This window comes from Saimiri boliviensis, chromosome 4, assembly GCF_048565385.1.
Source record: "Saimiri boliviensis isolate mSaiBol1 chromosome 4, mSaiBol1.pri, whole genome shotgun sequence".
NCBI lineage: Eukaryota > Metazoa > Chordata > Mammalia > Primates > Cebidae > Saimiri > Saimiri boliviensis.
The window spans coordinates 50,981,649-51,001,763 of record NC_133452.1 but is presented as its reverse complement, the minus strand read 5'-3'; the positions used below and the strand labels follow the sequence as shown (position 1 = coordinate 51,001,763).

The following is a 20,115-nucleotide window of genomic DNA, read 5'->3' as shown; positions in this document are numbered from 1 at the left end:
AGAGACTATTGTTTCACTACTGCTGGGAGATCCATCGTGGGCTTAAACAAATCCAATGGATACTGCAGTTACGTGTAGAAGTGTTTATCCTCCCCTCTTTCCACCCTACCTTCCCCAAGAAAAGAAACCCAAAGGGGCCATGGAAAGGGAAGGATTCTTCCCAAAGAGAACACCAGACTGCTTTTTCTCCTCTGTCCCAGCCCTTATAGAGTCAGGTAGCTTAGGGGTTGCAGGGGATGAGGAGCAGAAGTATGATGTACTACAGAGGAAAGAGTCAAAGACTAGCAGTGGGCATTACACATGGAGCCCTCTATCATTAAACCATCTGAGGGTAAAATGGCTTCTCTTCATTCACAAAGGAAAATGCTTTGGAGTACTATACTCCTGCACTCTTATAATTTAGCAGAAAACCATGGAAATCAAAGAACCACACACATATAGGAATGTGTGGCTGGCTCAATAATTATTCTGGACCAAGTCCTAAGAAAAGCAAACCTTTAATGTTACAAACTAACCTGGGGAGTGGGGAGCTGTGAGGATCAAATGAGATAAAACACTGTGAAAGCTACAGAATTCTATAATATATAAAACTATGGTTTTATTAGATCATGACTTTCAGCCAAATTCCTTTTCTTAGTTGTAAAAATATTGTTTTTTCATGGTGAGTGTTTAAAAGCTGTGCTTGAAAATCACAATTTACCAGATGAGCTGATCCTTATTAAGGTTATTCTCTTTACGTAAAAATTAGATGTAAAGAGTGTTTTTATGTCTAATTTTTGTTTTTACGTAAATCAGTGTTTCTAAGATTTTTATCTTTTTTCCTTTTCACAGATGGGGTCTCGCCATGTTGCCCAGGCTGGTCTCAAACTCCTGGACTCAGGCAGTCCTCCTGCCTTGGCCTCCCAAAGTGCTGGGATTACAGGCATGAGTTATAGTGTCTGGCTGGAAGTCAATGTTTCAAAGAGACTTTTAAGAAACAACCATGATGAAAGCTTTTAAAATAAAGAGACTATTACTGGAGGCTCCAAGAAGGTATTTAACAACTTTTTTCTGTAGTTTTCCAAGGAGGAAATTAGAAGGGAAGCAGTCATTTAATCATTACAACTTAAGTTTGTCTAGTTTTCTTTACCTGAATTCATCTTGCTACTCAAAAACTTTTAAAAACACTGTAAAGAGACCACCCCCAATAAAGTTAATCAAGTAGTAGGACGATCCAGGGATACGTAAATTTTGCTTGTTAGTAGCCTTCTCTCTCTACTATGCACCAGGAAGATTTAAAACCAAATTTTTCTCTGCAGTGTGTCCCCAACCTCCATACCTGCTTCTGCACTGCTTGAAGGTTAAGAAAAACACCTTGTTTAAAGCAGAGGTTTGTCCAAGCAGAATAAAAGGCCTGCCCAATTTTCTCAGTTACCTATCACACCTACTCTAGTTTGGAATAGCACACTCAGACCCCCTAGACAGCTCCCATTCTATGCAAAGACGCCAGCTGGAGAAACAACTGCCTGATCTCAGTTTTCCTGTAATAACAAACATTTGAAAACTAAAACGTGATAGAATTTGAAAAATTAGGTTTCCTATTTTTAATCACTTGAATGGATAAATCACAAATTTGTAATTCGATCATAGAGATTATTCTGTTTTGATTATGTGGTTTAAGTACATAATCAAAATTATAAGAACTGGGTCTAAACTAAGAATAAAGAAGGCACATGCACATGTTAAGGGTTCTCCTATGAATGCAGCATGTTAGGTTCTATGTTTTGGGATCATACTCAGATTTGTGAGGTTCCTAGATAAGTGATTTCCTTATCCTTTCATAGCCTATGTTCATTTACTCCATTTGTTTTTATTAGTAGTAGTAATGAATAGCAATTTTAGATTTTTACTCTAGGGAAAATTTATAATTTTTAATAGAATTGTTTGAGAAAATTCTGATAAAAAACAGATGACAGTATTTCCATCAGAAAATTAGTTTCCTAGTTAAAAACAAGCCACAGAAAATTATCTTGAAATAGAAACACTCCCACATTAAGAAATTTACACATTTACATGCTATTCCCTAGACCAACTGGGGGCTGTATACTATTTTTCTTTATATAGGATATCATCATACAGTTCTTTCTATAAAACTGATTAATAGGTCTTGACATGTAATTTTTTAAAAAAATTAGTATATCTGATTTATAAACCTAAATACATTATCAATCACCAAAACTTCACAAATGACTGTAGCTCTACCTTCTCACTATACAGATGAAGAAACTGAGGCCCAGAGAAATTAAGTGACAAAAATCATCCAGGTTCTAAATGGAACCAGAAACAAAACATAAGACCTTATATGGTCAAGTTGATGCACTCTTTCTATTAAACCTATTCTAGCTTTTTTGTTTCTGTTTCCAAGTTTCTTTAGATTATGTTTTGCTTTATTTTCATGCCCATTTAACAAAGGAAAAGGAAAGAACAAGTTAGGCACACGGTTTCGAGATTTTCATGTTAATTAGTCTCAAATGTTGGGTAAGTTTTGTTTATGAACACATTTTTCAGGTAACATTTCTGCTTATTACTGTGCAGGGAAAAGCAAAACTATCTGTGGACACTTGTCATATGCTTACTGCAAGTATGCTATTGTACTCATAACATCCACTGGAGGGAAGCAAACACTAGATTTTGAGGCTTACCTGCATTGGTGTTTCACTTCCTTGCTGAAACTCTTCAATTTGCTGCTGTTGCCAAGGAGCTAAACTGTAAGAATCTTCTGTAGTTCTACCTTCCAAAGGATTTGTCCGCAGCTGCTCTGTAAGCCACATCTGAGTCCTTACAGAAGGCTGAATGGGAACTCCACCTACTGATTGTTGACCAAGCATTAAATATTTTGGACCTTCAAAGGCCTCTGAGCTTGTCATAATGGGCTTGCTTTCAGGTAAGGCACTGTATGTCATGTCTACAGTCTGTCTCCTCAGAGTAGAGGAAGAGGCTCTGAAGTCCTCCTTGCTACAGCTCTCAAATTTATATTTGCAGTCTAAAGTTGATGATCGTTTTTTATTTATATCCTTGTCCTCTAACTTAAGCATCTCCATACTATCATGTAAACAGCTAGGCCCAACTGTCCTCAGTTGTGATATTAAAGCCTTAGCCCTCCCTGTCTTTTCCAAACCATTCCTTGATTCTTCTCTGCGAACAGTGCTACCCTGGACACAGTTATCCGGGGCAGTGAGTTTGGATAAAGATGACCATTTCCGAAGTGGACGGAAGTCCTTCATGTCTAGTGAAGAGTCCTGCTCCCCTCTACTGTGCTTCCCCAATGTTTGCATGAGGCTTGTACTCCATTTTGAACCATCTGGTGTCAATGATTCCCTAAGTTTGGAAATTGAAGCGCTGGAGTTAGACGGCATCACATGGGCAGTAGGAAGAGTAACCAGTGATTGACTAGGCTTAAAAGATAATGTGCCACTTGAAGTTGAATGATCTGGAAAGAGAAAAAATTGCCAAATTAGTTACAATTAACAGACAAAAGAGAATGGGGTAAAATGCAAAATGTCAAAAGAAACATCTGAACATGGTTTCAAAGCACAAGCTTCCCCCCCCGGCCCCTTGAGACAGAGTTTCACTCTTGTCACCCAGGCTGGAGTGCAGTGGCATGATCCTGGCTCACTGCAACCTCCGCCTCCCAGGTTCAAGCGATTCTCCTGCCTCAGCCTCCCAAGTAGCTAGGATTAAAGACGCCTGCCACCACACTCAACTAATTTTTTGTATTTTTAGTAGAGATAGGGTTTTGCCATGTTGGACATGCTGGTCTCAAACTCCTGACCTCAGGTGATCCACCGACCTCAGCCTACCAAAGTGCTAGGATTACAGGCCACCACACCCAGCCAACACAACCTTTTCAAAAATACTTCCTCAAAATGAGGAAATTACTATTATTCTTTTATCTGAAACAAGTCAATATACTTTCAAATTGAATTTTCTAAATATGGATACATGATAAATTATATAGTCTTTTACCATCTACTGTACTTACAGGTGAAAAATGATTTAAAATAGATTCAAATTTACTCAAAGTACTGTGCCTTTATAAGGAAAAATCCAACTTCTTATTCAGAGGTCTTATTCATAATCCAGCAATGAAGTCTCAGACACAACTCTATCAAAAAAATGACATTTTTCTGTGTCCTTCCCGAACTGTGGAAATCTATGCCAGATGTGAACATTTTAGAACCTCCCCAAACAATTTAAGTTCAAATAAAAAATATGAGTAAAGGTGCTCCTGCAATAATGAAAAATAGTGCCAAAGGGTTCACTTCCAGTCTCACTTAATGGTGTGTGTGTGTGTGTGTGTGTGTGTGTGTATGAATATATGTATATATATATTCATATTCACCCCAAGCTAGAACCTTAGCATCTACTTTGATTCCTTTATTCTTTATATGTATTAAATCCCCAAGTTGTACATTCTTATCTCCAAAATAATTTAATTTCTATTACCTTAAGTCAGGCCTTCACATCATAGTCTTCTATACAAATGAATAGTTTTAGTAGACTAAATGAAAGACTGAAAGATAAATAAAGGCTTACATACTCAACAAATTTACCATTAAGTGCCATGTTATCATCATATATATATAACTAAAAGCAAAGACTATAATTTTGTAATCAAGGGATATCTAGAAAGGGGGTGGCAATTTAAACTGGTATGTGTTGGGATGGGGCGGGGGAGGTGACAGATGAAGACTTTAGCAATTTATTCTCTATCTCCCCACACTGTTTAACTGTTACACCAGAATATATTTATTACTTTTGTTCTCTGATACTGTCTTATGGGAAGAGATATGTTGGTAAAGTTGTAAGAAAGTTCAGATAAAAACGAGCCAGGTAGACTAATTCAAAAAATAAAATTCCAGTAGGTCTTTGCACAGAATTTGTTAACCTGGAGATGAAAATGGAAAAACATTACAGATGAAGGAATATGAGCAAAAGTATTATAGTAGATGTTTATCATATTCAAAACTGCCTATCAGCTTCTGAAGAAACTTCCTGCATTTAGGAAAATTCTCACATTACTGACTCCAACCTTCCAAAAATGTATTTCAGACCTCAAAATCCCACTATACCCTGCAACTATGATGCAGACATTCACAGGCACCAGCACAAGATTGCAATTTGGAAGTAAGTCACATGATAAAATGGACTCGATGTGGAGCTACCATTTTTGGGGGGTATAGGCAACAGCAGAGGCATCACGTTTCCACAACAGCAGTGACGGAGGTGGCCCCACAGTGGCTGCAGAATCAAAATTCCTATTCCAGAACCGGCAGCAGCTAGGCAGCTTGGTGGCGCAAGACTAACAGTTCTCATATATCATTTGAGGCATATTACTTGGAAGCTTATCCTTAATCCTGGTTCTCCAGCCTTCCTAAAAATTCTGTGAAGTACCAAATATTCTTAAATTTCCTATGTGCTCATTCAGCCAGCAAACAACTTCTGCTGATTAAAAACACTGAATGATCCAATCATGAAGCCAAGAGAATGTGGCTGTACAAGAAGAAAGATAAATCCATGCATCTACAGTATGGAGTTAAAGTGCCAAGAAAAGTTGTCAAGGTAACTCTTGATAGGTAAAGGTGAGGCAGAATTATACACATCTTCAAATACTCTGCTAAGTAAATGCCCGGCCTTCACTCAGCATGAAACATAGTATCTCTGAGTTTCCAAACTAAGGAGTGAATGGCATGATCAAAATTGTACTTAAGATGATTATTCTGACAGCAGAGTTGCCAATGGATAACAACTGGCAAACACAGTGATTAACAGACTACTCTGGTAATCAGTAGAAAAGAAAATAAAGGCGAATATGCTACTGGGGGTTGGTTCTAAATAGAAATAGGACAGATGTCCCCAAAAGTTTACGGAACATTTGTATTCATATATTACAGCATTACATATTTGACATATATTTGTATTAATATTCCTAAAGGAATATTTATACTAAAATTATCAGAGCATCTAAAAGATATCCCTAAATTAAAAAAAAATAAACATTAGTCTTGTATCAAATTGCAGATAAAAATATAGAGCTAAGGTTAAGTATAACAGTTTTGATCTCAAAACTATTATATGGAGTAAAATATAGGGCCGGGCACAATGGCTCACGCCTGTAATTCCAGCACTTTGAGAGGCCAAGACAGCGGATTAATTGAGGTCTGGAGTTCAAGACCACCCTGACCAACAACAGTGGAACCTCGTCTCTACTAAAAATACAAAAATTAGCCAGGTGTGGTGGTAGGTATCTATAATCCCAGCTACTCAGGAGGCTGAGGCAGGAGGATTGCTTGAACCTGGGGGGCAGAGGTTGCAGTAAGCAGAGATCATGCCACTGCCCTCCAGCCTGGGCAACAAACCTAGACTCTGTCTAAAAAAAAAAAAAAAGGTAAAAGTAAAATATAGAGGCTTTTTAGATTAAAATTTAACAGTTGCCTCCTCCATAGAGTAGAGATGACAACAGTGAGAATTAAATAAACCAATACACATAAAACACGCAGAAGAATTCCTGGCAGAAAGCAAAATGTTAGTTATTATTATGTCATTAAAAAGCTACAAGTAAATATTATTTTCACTACAACAAAGGCTAAATATCCACACATATAAAGAGCTCCAATAAATCAACAAAAAATCCTAGCAACTCAATTTTAAAATAGGTCAATCCTCAAACTCACAAACAGTAAAGGTACATTCTCTATCATAGTCAGAAAACTATTAAAGTCTGCAAATATACAATAATGAGAACATAAACTGTTATAGTCTTTGGAAGAAGAGAGGCAATTTGTACATACCAATGTTTAAAATATGAATACACTTAAGTGAACAGACATAAACATGTGCATATTTGTATATAAATACATATACATTCATTAGCAGAGAAAAGATCTAGAAGAATACACCCAAAACTTAGTAAACAAAGGTAACATCCACATAGTGGAAAAAGGACAAAAGAAGAAAAATACTTCCACATTTTACTTTATACAACGTCTTATTTCAATTGCTTTCCAAGGAATATAACTTTACCATGTGGTCAAAATTCTGCAAAGGTATTTTGTTGTTCTACGACCTCAAAGAGTTTAAAACACTTCTAAAGTATGAATAATAAATAGGTAATTGTCTCACTTCCCATGTCACAGCCATACCCTCTAAGACCCGATTTGGCTGCTTCTTGAATCTGATGATGTGCTACTTTCCTCTCTGCCTTTACTAACTCAGTACTTTCCAAAGGCACAGAAAAATAAACAATGAGTGAAAAATCAATTTCACATCAGACTAGTGTTTATTCCCTCAACCTGAAAGCGGTTGATACATGCTGTCCATAGACTATTACACTGAATATAGAATTTATTCCTAAAATTCCCTTATTACAAATTCTCAAATTTTAGTATTAAAAAAGTTACCTGAGAGCTGGTGCCCTACTCCAAGAGATGATGATTCAGTAAGAATAGAGAAGGGACTAGAAAATATCACTACCAAATAAGTTATTCTGCTGTTTCATTTAAATAACATCATTCCATTTGAGTCTGATTCCAGTTCTGAAGCCTTTAAGCTTAAATATCCTAAGTTCAATCACAACGAGTATCTGAGTTCTAGTTTAAAATCTGATTAACTGTGACATTCAGATCCTTTTTTTTAACTAAGGATCAAAGCTTAGTCTATTCACACACATATGCACACACTACACGTGAATAAATGAAAAAAGAATTAAATATTTGAAAGAATTAAATATTTAGTATTTATAGGATAATTAAATATAAGAATTAAAATTTAAAAATTAAATATTTAAGAATATATGAACAAAGGATTAAATATTTTCTCCAAGTATGAATTTTGGGGGTGGCAGGGGAAGGGTCATTACATCTTAGACAGCAATGAGTCCAGAAGATGTCAATTTTAACAATTTTAACACTTAAAAATGTTATTTTGCCCTAAGGAAACATAGTTAATTAGAGGTAGATATAATTCAATTCCTAATGTGCTTGATTAGACTAACTAACTGTAGCCACAAATCCCCAATTCGAGTTATTACTACGGCATCTAGCTTACATCTAAGTTGCAACGGTGATATCTGAAATCAACAGAGGGTAGACCTTTTAAAGACTCAAGAATATGGTTTATAGCATTGACAGTGGGTATAGAAGAGCTACTGGTTTCAGGCAGATTTTAAGTTTTCAAGGCCAGAATATGAGAAAAGAACATCATTATAACCTGATAATGCAAGTGAGTTATATTTAAGACAACATATTTCTCAATTCCAAACAAAACCCCAATCTTCCATTTCACTGTCATGTTATTCTCATATGGTAACAGATGAAACCATTGATTCTATCTTCTCTTATATACAGGGATGGGCTGGCTCGCTCGCTCGCTCTCTCTCTCTCTCTCTCTCTCTCTCTCTCTCTGCTCTATCCTTCTGAAAGTAATAAGGAACTAGATGCAAAAAGAGACCACTCACTCCCACCCTCCAGATCTATATTATAACAATAAAACATAAGTCTTTACAGTTTAAAAAATAATCAGTAAACTATATAATCTTGTATCAAAACATTCTTAAAGTATAACATTTTATACTTATCTGTCAATATAAAATGTTATTAAATAAAAATGTTAGCCCTAACCACAAAGGCAATAATTTTTATACAATACGAGTTTTTTCCCTTCCTGCTGATGCCATGATCATATCATGTTACATGGGGAAAAAAAAAAAAAAAATTTATGCCACATATAACCCATTCTTTTAAACAAAACAAAACACAAACAAAAACAAATGAACATTTCTAAGTATTGTCTATATTTTTAGGTAAATATTTAAATATTCTAAACCACACACTGCTAGGAAAGGGGCTATATAAAGTAATTCAAAGAGTCTCCTGGGAATGTATTAAGTTCAAGGCATTCTGCTAGGTAGAAAAGATAACACAAACATATTAATCTCAATAAAAATATGAAACAGGCCTTCCCCTAAAGGCTTACAATTTCACTGTTACACAGCTGCAGAGCAGGACTAAATCTTATGAAAAAACGATAAAACATCAAACACTGAGAAGTGATGAGCCATAAAGGGCAGACTATTCATAAAACAACTATTAATGATAGCCAATTTCTCAACAGCAATAATGGAATCCAGAACACAGTGGACTAATATCTTCAAAGGGCTGAGTAAATAACTGGCATCCAAAAATTGTTTTTGAAGGGAAACTGTCCTTTAAGACAGAAAAATATATTTTCAGCTAAGCAAAAACTGAATTTGCAGACTCACTGACAGAACTGCTTAAGTTTCTTGAGTTTATTTCAGAATAATGAATTGAGTTAAAAAAAGAACAGGGAAGAGAAATGGTGAACTTTTGATTAAATCTAAAAAAAAAAAAGTAAAAATGCAGACAACAATAAAAACAGTATATAACTTGTGGGTAAAAACAAAAATATATATACTTAGCAACTATGGCATATAACCCACAACAGGGGTGGCTGGCATCCCAACATTCTACAGTCCTTGTATTTATCAGAAGAGAATAAAGATTCTGATTACCATTATAGACAGTCAAGTTATGGGTATATATTATAATTTCTACATTAAAAAACAGAAGAATACTTAGAGATAGTGTGACTGGATAGTCACAAGCAAAAGAATAAAGTCAGACCACTACTTCATAATATCCATGAATATTAATCATAGGCCTAAATATAACAGCTAAAACTATTAAACTCTTAGAAGAAACTAAATAAAATTCTTAGAAGAAATCTTCATGACCTTGAGTTAGATAATACTTTCCTAGATACAATACCAAAATCCCAAGAGATCAAAGAAAATAAAGTTGGACTTCATCAAAATTTAAAAATATTTTGGTTGCAATTAATACCATCAAAAAGTTAAAAGACAACTCACGTAACTCGGAGAAAATTTCAGCAAATCCTATATCTAATTGGGACTTTTATACAATATTACATAAAAAACCCTTAAACTCTACCATAGAAACACAAATGACCAATTTAAAAATGGGCATAAAATATGAAAAGACTTTTTTTATCCATAGAAAGTATAAAAATGGTCTTCTTTTAAAAGCACATGAAAAGAGGCTGAACATCATTTGTGTTCAGAGAAATGCAAATCAAAGCCACAATGACAGTGAAGTGCCTTATCAAAAAACATACAATGAGATACCACCTCACAGCCACTAGGATGGCTAGAATTAAAATGATACATAAATGTTGGCAAGGATGTGGAGAAATCAGAACCTCATATGCTGCTGGTAGGAATGTAAAATGGTGCAGCCCCTTAGGAAACAATTTGGTAGTTCCTCAAAAAGTTAAACACAGAGTTACCATATGACCCAGCAATTCTACTCCTAGGTATATACCCAAAATAAATGCATACAAGAATATTCATAAAGGCACTATTCTTAAGGACAAAAAGGCAGAAATAATCTGAATGTCCATCAACCAATGAACAGATAAATAAAATGTGGGATTACCCATACAATGGTATATTACTTTGCAATAAAATGAAGTACTGATACATGCTACAGTATGAATGAGGACAGAAAGCATACTATGTGAAAGTAGTCACCAAGGACCGTATAATAGATGATTACATTTATGTGAAATGACCAGAATGTAGAAATCTATAGAGACAGAAAGATTAGTCGTTGCTGAGGTCTGGGAGTAGGGATGGGGAGTGACAGCTGATGAGCTTCTTTCAGGGGCAGGATGAACATGTTCTAAAACCAGATTGTGGTGATGGCTGCATAATCCTGAGAATATACTGAAAAACATAAAACTGTATACTTTAAATGGGTGAACTACACAGGATCTTAATTACATCACAATCACTTTTTAAATGCATGAAAATATAATAATCATCACAGTAAGTGAATGAAAGGCCATTCAAAAGATAAGCATTGTCCAAATGTTTTTAATCCAGCTAAACATATACAAGAGACACACCTAAAATATGAAAATACTATTTTGGCATTAGGGTATCTGCCTAGAGTCTAATTACAAGAAATAATCACACAAAAATAATTGTCAAGAACATTAGAACTATACCTCAGGTACCAGTATCATGAAAAGCATGCTTTCCTCTGCTTTTATTCTTTATATCTTGATAATGAGGAACTTCTGTTTGTTTCCCTACAGGCAAATGATTGACCTATTCTTTCAGCAACTGTACATGACAGCAATAGCATGCAATTATATGTAAATTTTAGTTCTCATTTTATTATCTAATCACAATTACAAATAACCTTGTTTTCTGCACTACAGGTATTGATCGACTTACGACCTATGCAACTTATGACTATTCGACTTTACGACCACAATTGCTAGCCGTGACTGCTCCACGTCTGGCAGCGCAAACGTTGCCCAGCTGGGCGTACGACAGTGCGGACCAGTTTCTGGCAGCACTACCATCTCCGTGTGCACCATTTCAACTGTACATATAGCCTACCCAACTTAGGACCAAATCGTGTTAGGACCGTTCCGCGGTCCAAACCGTGATCGTAAGTCGAGCACTACCTGTGTTTCATATTTTCGCATTTGTATCTTAAGAAGCTATTTCAAATCTTCAGACAAAAAAATTACTTGTTTAAAATAATTATAGGAATATACTTTTTATTAATTAGTTCTCAAGTCCCTTTTGTACACTGTCACTTAGCAAACATTCACAACAAACTAAGAAATTTTTTTTTATACGCAAGATGAAAAGTTGGTTTTTTGTTTGAGTTTTTTTGAGACAAAGTCTCACTCTGTCACCCAGGCTGGAGTGCAATGGTACAATCTTGGCTCACTGTAGCCTGAACCTCCCAAGCTCAAGAGATATGCCCATCTCAGCCCCCCAAGTAGCTGGAACTACAGGCATGTGCCACAACGCCCTGCTAATATTTGTATTTATTGTAGAGACATGGTTTCACCATAATACCAAGGCTGGTCTTGAACTCGGGCTCAAGCAATCTGCTGGCCTTGGCTTCCCACAGTGCTGGGATTAACAGGTGTGAGCTACCTCGCCTGGCTCAAAAGCTGGTTTTAAAAAACAGAAAAACCAAAAAACAGGCATTCTGATCTCTAGCCAGATTCCTGACTATTTAAGGACAATTCGATGTTATGTCTCAAAGAGGTCAACAATGCAAAGCAAAATATGTTCAAATCCAGTCAAGCGGTGGGAGGTGGGCAGGAATCTGGTCAGAAAAAAAAAAAAAAGCCTCTTTTTACATTTACCAAAAAAATTAGAATTCTTTTCTTGCCTGCCTTTTAAAATTTCACTCAATGCTACCATTTTCTGGACATCTCACACTAGTTTCAATTTAAGATTAAGTCCCATCAGGCAGTTCACCTGTAGAAAGCTGTGTTACTTCTTTCCTAAAAAAAATTTTTATAAATCAAACTATCATGGGATGTAAGTTTTGAAAACACAAAGTTTCTTAGAAATAAAACTATTATTTTATGATAGGGACAGATAATAAATGATAATCTGGTCCATAATCTACATGCACTATTTGGAGAGCTATGGAGTCATTAATCTCCCTGTTACAGGAGTTATTAAGAAACTATTTTGGGGCCGGGCGCGGTGGCTCAAGCCTGTAATTCCAGCACTTTGGAAGGCCGAGGCGGGTGGATCAAAAGGTCAAGAGATCGAGACCATCCTGGTCAATATGGTGAAACCCCATCTCTAGAGACTAAAAATACAAAAATTAGCTGGGCATGGTGGCGCGTGCTAATACAAAAATTAGCTGGGCATGGTGGCGCGTGCCTGTAATCCCAGCTACTCAGGAGGTTGAGGCAGGAGAATTGCCTGAACCCAGGAGGCGGAGGTTGCGGTGAGCCGAGATCGTGCCATTGCACTCCAGCCTGGGTAACAAGAGTGAAACTCCGTCTCAAAAAAAAAAAAAAAAAAAAAAGAAATTATTTTGGGTAGATAGGCCAAGCGGTCCTTGCCAAAGTTTTTTTCTTTTAAAGCAGCTCCAGAAACATTTGTTGCATAGCAGAAAAACAGCTTGAACGGCCAGGCTGGCAAGCTTTGATATGCAAATGCAAGCCACTAGAAACTGGGTCCACTCAATATGGCAATTCCCACCTTCTTCTTGTAACTACAAGTACCTAGCATCCTGGCCACCCCCACATATCCCCACGTGTGTACAACATCTTGGCTCCCTGCATTTGCATATTAAAAAGCTAGGGTGGGAGGGCCAGATTTTTGTGGGCTATATGAATGACAAGCCTGGTCAAACCAATCCCCTGGGCCCTATGCAAATCAGACACCACCTCTCCCAACCTCCTGATATAACTGGCCCTTTTCTGACACACTCGGGGTTCCCTCTCTCAGCCTGGAGACTCTCTCCCTCTGCCACTGCATGGGGGAGCCTCTTCCTTCTTTCTTGCCTAAAAACTCTCTCCACTCCTTAAAAAAACTCCATATATGTGTCGTTTTATTTAAAACAGCGCAGACTAAGGACCTGCTGTTCCTCCAATCATCAGAGCCCTATCATTTTGGTGCACTGGCCGTGAATCCGAGTTAAAACATTCATCAGAGCAGTAATAATGGGAGTGAGCTCAAAATCTATCATTCCGAGATGCTCTTGGCATCTATTTTAAAATCAAATCAAATCAATCAACAGGCATCTGTCAGCTGGTTAGCTACACTTATCGTTGGCTGCCTTTCTAAAGACTCAGATGTGAGGCTCGCTGGTGAGAACATGGAGGACTGCCCCCCCACTAAATACCCACAGGTCATTGGGAATGTTGGCCATGTTTCGAATGAGTTTCCTTTCATGGAGAGACCTCGCCATCATGCAAGGCTGGGAAAAGTTCTGAGGCAACTGAGAATATCTGGCGAGGGCACACCTGGGCACGATTCAAAGGCGTATGGACTGGACCCAGCCTCCTACAGCCCATTTCGGGTGCTGGCAGAGAATCAAAAACGATGAGTTCGTGTCCTTTGTAGGGACATGGATGAACCTGGAAACCATCATTCTCAGCAAACTGACAAAAGAACAGAAAATCAAACACTGCATGTTCTCACTCATAGGCGGGTGTTGAACAATGAGAACACATGGACACAGGGAGGGGAACATCACACACTGGGGTCTGTCGGGGGGGCGGGGGAGGAACAGGGAAGGGATAGCGGGGGTGGGGGGGGAGAGTTGGGGAGAGATAGCATGGGGAGAAATGCCAGATATAGGTGAAGGGGAGGAAGGCAGCAAATCACGCTGCCATGTGTGTACCTATGCAACAATCTTGCATGTTCTTCACATGTACCCCAAAACCTAAAATGCAATTAAAAAAAAAAAAAAAAAAAAAGGATCCTCAGCTATCCTGTCACAAAGTTTCCTTCCTTTTCTATTCGCGGTCTCTTACTCTGTGTGTATCAACTGTGTAGGAATTTAGTCACCAGGAGTTTAACTCAGGAATGCCATTGCAATCTTCCAGGAACAGAGGATCTTCCCCACTCCCCCAGCAGTGAGCGTCTCTCTCTCTAAACCCTTTGGTCTGGAGAACACATAGCATCTGCAGATCTCTCTGTCCACTTCTCTGGGGAGCCCGCAGTATTTCTAAAATAACAGTGCCACCTAGTGGAAATGGAAATCGTCTACAAGAGGCACTTTTTTTTTTTTTTTTTTTTTTTTTTTTTTAATGGTAGCACCACAGCTTCCTTTTGCAGAGCTAGAATCAGGCTCTAAGCCTCTTCCATTAATGGGAAAATTCTGCTTTCAACAGTTAGGAGTTAAATGTCTTCCACAGCCAAATTTTAGTCTCAATGTTGTCCCATCAGCAGGAAAACAGCCATTTGGCTCCTGCATTCCTTTAAGGCACCTATTCTGTCACCAACTGAGACAGTACTTAATTAGTAAGGGGATCTTAAGTCTGGAAGTTAACTGGAACCATTGTTCTAAGGGTAAATGCTTTAGCATGGACCATAATAGCAAGATAGAGAGTTCAATATAGCACACCCCTTCCATTAAAGGGGCCTTGCCCAATTACATAGTTTTTCACAAGTCTAGGAGGTCAAAGGGACATAATAAGCAGAGGACTGGGACTACTTAAATAAGCGTGAGTAGACCTCGAAAGTCTAGTTTCTCTGGTGCCATGGCTTGGCGGGTTCACGCCTACAGTCCTGGGCAGCACTTTATTTAACTGGGTGCTGGGACCCAGGAACCAGGGAGAGAAAATAGTGAGAGGTATGTCCTATTGTTTTCTTCTCCACCCGGGGTCATACACCAAAAGGAAGAAAACTAAAAGGACACTTTTATTCTCACTTCTCTTTCTAGATCATCTTCTGCATGCACTCCTCTGGAGTATATTTTAAAGCACTGGGACTCCTTCAACCCTGAGGCTTTGAAGAAAAAGTGACGCATATTCTATTGCACAAGGGCATGTCCTTCTTACCATCTTGGGAACAGACAAACCTGATCTGCCAGGGGAGCCTTGATTTTAACATTATCCAACAGTTAGATCTTTTCTGAAAACAGAAGAGTAAATGGACTGAGCAGACCTTTTTTGCCCTGCGAGACAACTCAGACATTTACAACTTCTGTACAATTGACCCAGTTCTATCAGCAGCCACAGCAGACAAGCCCACAGGGAATAGTTTCCCAGAGCTAAAGCAGGTTCCAGAGGAGCAATTTGAGACAGCTGCTCAATGTCCCAATCCTTCTAGTCCCCCTCCAATCATACTATCAGCTCCTCCAGCTCCACCATCTCCAGTATATCCTACTCTCCCTACTTCACTCTTCCCTCTGCAGGAAATGTCTGATGGGAATGGTGCCATGAAGGTTCAACTTCCCTTCTCATTACAGGACCTTAAGCAAATAAAGGGAGACTTGGGCCAATTTTCTGATGACCGAGTAGGTATATAGAAAATTTCTGAAACTTAACTCAGGTCTTTGATCTCACATGGAGAGATGTTATGTTGCTGCTAAGTCAGACCCTCACTGTGGCTGAAAAGCAGGCAGTTCTGTGGGCAGCACAAAAAATATATGGAGATTAAAAAAAAATGCCTCCTATAGCAGACCAAGGAGAAAAAAAGGAGATAAGGAAGGTAAGAAAGAAGTGGAAACTCCATTCCCACTAGGAAGGAAAGCAGTTCCAGCAGACAACCCTGATTGGAACCCCTATATAACTCAGGAGATGAGTGGAAAAGGAAGCACTTTTTAAGGTGTATACTAGAAGGCCTAAAAAAGATCAGGGCCAAGCCTCTCAATTACTCTAAACTGTCCATGATAGACCAAAAACCAAATGAGAACCCCAGAGCCTTTATGGAAAGGCTGAGAGAGGCACTAATAAAACACACCACTTTATCCCCTGATTCAGTTGAGGAACGGCTCATCTTGAAGGACAAGCACCTCCTGATACTGGAAGGGAACTGGAGAAACAAGCTATAGAACCAGATAGCACCCTAGAGAGCCTCCTGAGAACAGCCACTTCAGTCTCCTACAATAGGGATCAGGAGGAGGCCCGAGAAAAGAAGAGGAAATACAAGAGAAGAGCAGAGGCTCTAGTAGCAGTGTTGCAAGCCTGTAAAATACAGGATCCCTAAGGTGCATCCATTAGCTGTTATCAGTGTGGCACGTCAGGGCATTTTAAGAATAAATGCCCAGGCAGCAAGACAAAGCCAACCCAACCCTGTCTGGCCTGTGGCAGAGACCAATGGAGATGGATCTGCCCCCAAAGGCAGAGGTCACTGGGTTCAGAACCAGTCTCACAGATGGCCCAACAGGACTGACGGGTCCCAGGGCTCAAACCCCCAGCTCCAGTGACTCAGCCTGCCATACAGTACGGGAGCCCTGGGTGATTCTGGAAATTGAAGGAAGGAAGGTAGATCTCCTTCTGGATACTGGAGCCAGTCTCTCTTTCCTCCTCTCTAATCCAGGCCTCCCTTCTTTCCAAAGCATGGCCATAAAGGGTTAACAGGAAAAACTCTAGCCCGATATTTTTCTCAGTCCCTTAGTTGCAGATGGGGGAACTTATTTAAACATGCCTTTTTAATCATGCCTGAAAGTCCCACTCCTTTATTAGGTAGAGATATTCTAGATGCATGGGGGCCTGCAGCTCTTTGAGGAAGACGTGGTCATAGTTGTTGCGGGTTGTAGATCCATTCCTGACTCACCACTGTTCGCTCTGGCCCAGAAACAAGTCGGTCAGGAAGCCATGCAGCAGCAATGGCTTTAAGGATACCAGAAAAACGCCCATGGAGCCAGAGGTGGCAGTTCATCAAATCTGAATCACTCTAGTGAGCTGCAACATAAAATCCCTGGAGAAGGTGTGTGCTGACTTGATTAGAGGAGCAAAGGAAAAAAAATCTCAGTGAAAGGACCAGTTCTAATGCCTACCAAGACTTTGAGAATCACTACAAGAAAAATTCCTTGTGGTGAAGGTTCTAAAACATGGGATCGTTTCCAGATGAGAGACCACAAGCAACTCATTAACTTGCACAGTCCTTCTGAGATTGTTACGCAGATTACTTCCATCAGTATTAAGCCAGGAGTTGAGGTAGAAGTCACCACTGCAGATGCTTAAGTCAACTATTTTAATAAATTGATTACCAGTTGGAAAAAAAAAAAAAAAAAACTCTTTGTCTCCCCCTGATGGAAGCTACCATTAATCCAGAAGTGTGAGCAACTTAAGGAAGAATAGGTTGAGCTATAACTGCTAGGCCAGTCCAGATCCATCTTAAGGATCCCACTTCTTTTCCTAACCAGAGACAGTATCCCCTAAGACCAGAGGCTAGGAAAGGGCTAGAAGCCATTATTAAAAACCTAAAGATGCAGGACCTCCTCAAACTCTCTAATAGCCCCTGCAACACTCCCATATTAGGAGTGCAGAAACCCAATGAGGAATGGAGCCTAGTTCAGGACCTTCACCTCATTAATGAAGCTGTAGTTCCAATCCATCCAGTGGTCCCTAATCCCTATACCCTGTTAACTCAAATACCTGAGGGAACTAAATGGTTTACAGTCCTAGATTTAAAGTATGCCTTTTTCTGCATACAGTTACATCCTGACTCTCCACACCTGTGTGCCTTCGAGTATCCCTCCGGCCAGACCGCCCAGTTAACATGGATGGTGTTGCCTCAGGGATTTCGAGATAGTCCTCATCTGTTTGGACAGGCACTGACACTAGACCTCTGAGTTCTTTCACCCTTAAGTTAGCGTCTTGCAGTATGTTGATGATATTCTGCTCTGTGCCCTAAATGAGGATGCTTTTCAGGAAGACAATGAAGCTCTTCTCACCTTCTTAGCTAAAAGAGGATATAAGGTTTCAAAGCCCAAGGCCCAGTTCTACAAAACCTGAGTAAAGTACCTAGGCTTAATGCTGTCTGAGGGACCAGAGCATTAGTGAAGGAGAGGATTAAGCCTATTTCTTCCTTTCCCCTCCCTCAAATCCTCAAGCAACTAAGAAGATTTAAGGACATTACAGGATTTTGTAGACTATGGATACCTGAGTATGGTGAAATAGGCTGCCCATTATATAACCTCACAAAAGAAACTCAGAGAGCTAAAACTCATCTTTTAACCTAGGAACCTGCAGCTCAAAAGGCCTTTGATGAGCTAAAGCAAGACTTGCTTAAAGAACCAGCTCTCAGCCTTCCTATAGGGAAGGGCTTCAATCTTTATTTGTCATAAAGGAAGGTAATGGCCCTGAGAGTACTAACACAGGCCCAAGGACCAGCTGAACAGCCAGTGGGTTACCTAAGTAAGGAACTTGAGTTGGTGGCTAAAGGATGGCCAGCATGCCTCCAAGCCATTGCCTCAGTGGCTCTGCTGGCCACAGAAGCCTCCAAATTAACTCTGGGAAATGATTTAACTACTTATGCCTGCTCCAACATGGCAGGACTACTGCACTTTAGGGGAAGCCTTTGTGCAGTAGTCTAGAGGGGGAAAGCTGACTCCTTAAATATCAGACCCAGCTGTTAAAGGGTTCCAACATCCAAATAAAGACTTGTTCTGTCTAAATCCAGCCACCTTCCTCCCCAAGGAAATTGAGGAATCTGAGCATCATTGAGAGCAAATCATAGTACAGACCTATGCAGCCAGGGATGATCTCAAGGAAACTCCCCTAGAGAACCCAGACTGGACCCTCTTCACAGATGGGAGCTCTTTTGTAGAACAAAGGATCCCTAACGAAGGATACGCAGTAGTCACTCTACAGGACAACATTGAAAGTGCGTCACTCCCTCCAGGCACAAGCGCTCAATTAGCTAAGCTAATAGCTCTTACACAAGCAAGTGAATTAAACAAAGGAAAGGTAGCTAATATTTACACTGACTCCAAATATGCTTTCCTGGTTCTCCATGCTCATGTTGCCATCTGGAAAGAAAGGCATTTTCTTACCACCAAAGGATCTATAAAGTATCACCAGGAAATTAATGAGTTATTATCCTCAGTTTTCCTTCCATGAGAAACATCAGTGATGCATTATAGGGGACATCAAAAGAAAACAGATGAGGTAGCCAAAGAAAATAGATTAGCTTATCAGGTAGCTAAGTCAGTGGCAAGAAAGCCTCAAGACAACACACTTCAAACCCCTCTAAACTGGGAAGGCTCCATAAGAGAAATTAAACCTCAGTACTCCCCTACAGAAATAGGATGGGTCACTTGTTGAGGGTATACATTTCAGCCTTCAGGATGGCTACAGTTGGAGAATGGCAAACTCCACTCGCTAGCCTCCAGCCAATGGAAAGTCCTTAAAATCGTTCACCAAGCTTTACACTTGGGAAAGGTTTATAAAACTTATCAATGTGCCCAGAGATTGTTTTCAGGAGAGAACTTACTAAAAACAATTAAGCAAGTTGTTAATGCTTGTGAAGTCCATATTAAAAATAATTCCCTGAACAGGCAACTCCTTCCTCCTCAAACCCAAAGAATAGGAAGTAATCCAAGGGAGGAGTGGCAGATAAACTTCGCCCACATACCAAAGACAAAGGGCATTCAATACCTGCTAGTATGGGTTGATACTCTCACTAACTGGGTAGAAGCATTTCCATGTTGTACAGAAAAAGCCTCTGAGGTAATAGAAGTGTTAGGTAGACCAAAGTCGGGAGTTATTTCATTAACTAAGTACCTTCAAAGTGACAATGACAATAGG

The 20,115-nt window shown here is 39.2% G+C and overlaps 1 protein-coding gene across 6 annotated transcripts in view; it reads right to left on the bottom strand.

Annotated features, from left to right (window-relative positions):
* The window catches only part of CEP85L (centrosomal protein 85L), a 233,902-nt gene that overhangs the window by 149,622 nt on the left and 64,165 nt on the right, over positions 1-20,115 (bottom strand). For all 6 annotated transcript variants that reach the window (XR_012517197.1, XR_012517196.1, XR_012517198.1 and 3 more), the window contains exon 3: positions 2,682-3,469. Coding sequence is in view for 3 of the 6 variants with exons in the window: in XM_074397567.1 (XP_074253668.1) it covers positions 2,682-3,469 (788 nt within the window). In the remaining 3 variants the exon portion in view is untranslated. The remainder of the gene's footprint in view (positions 1-2,681; positions 3,470-20,115) is intronic.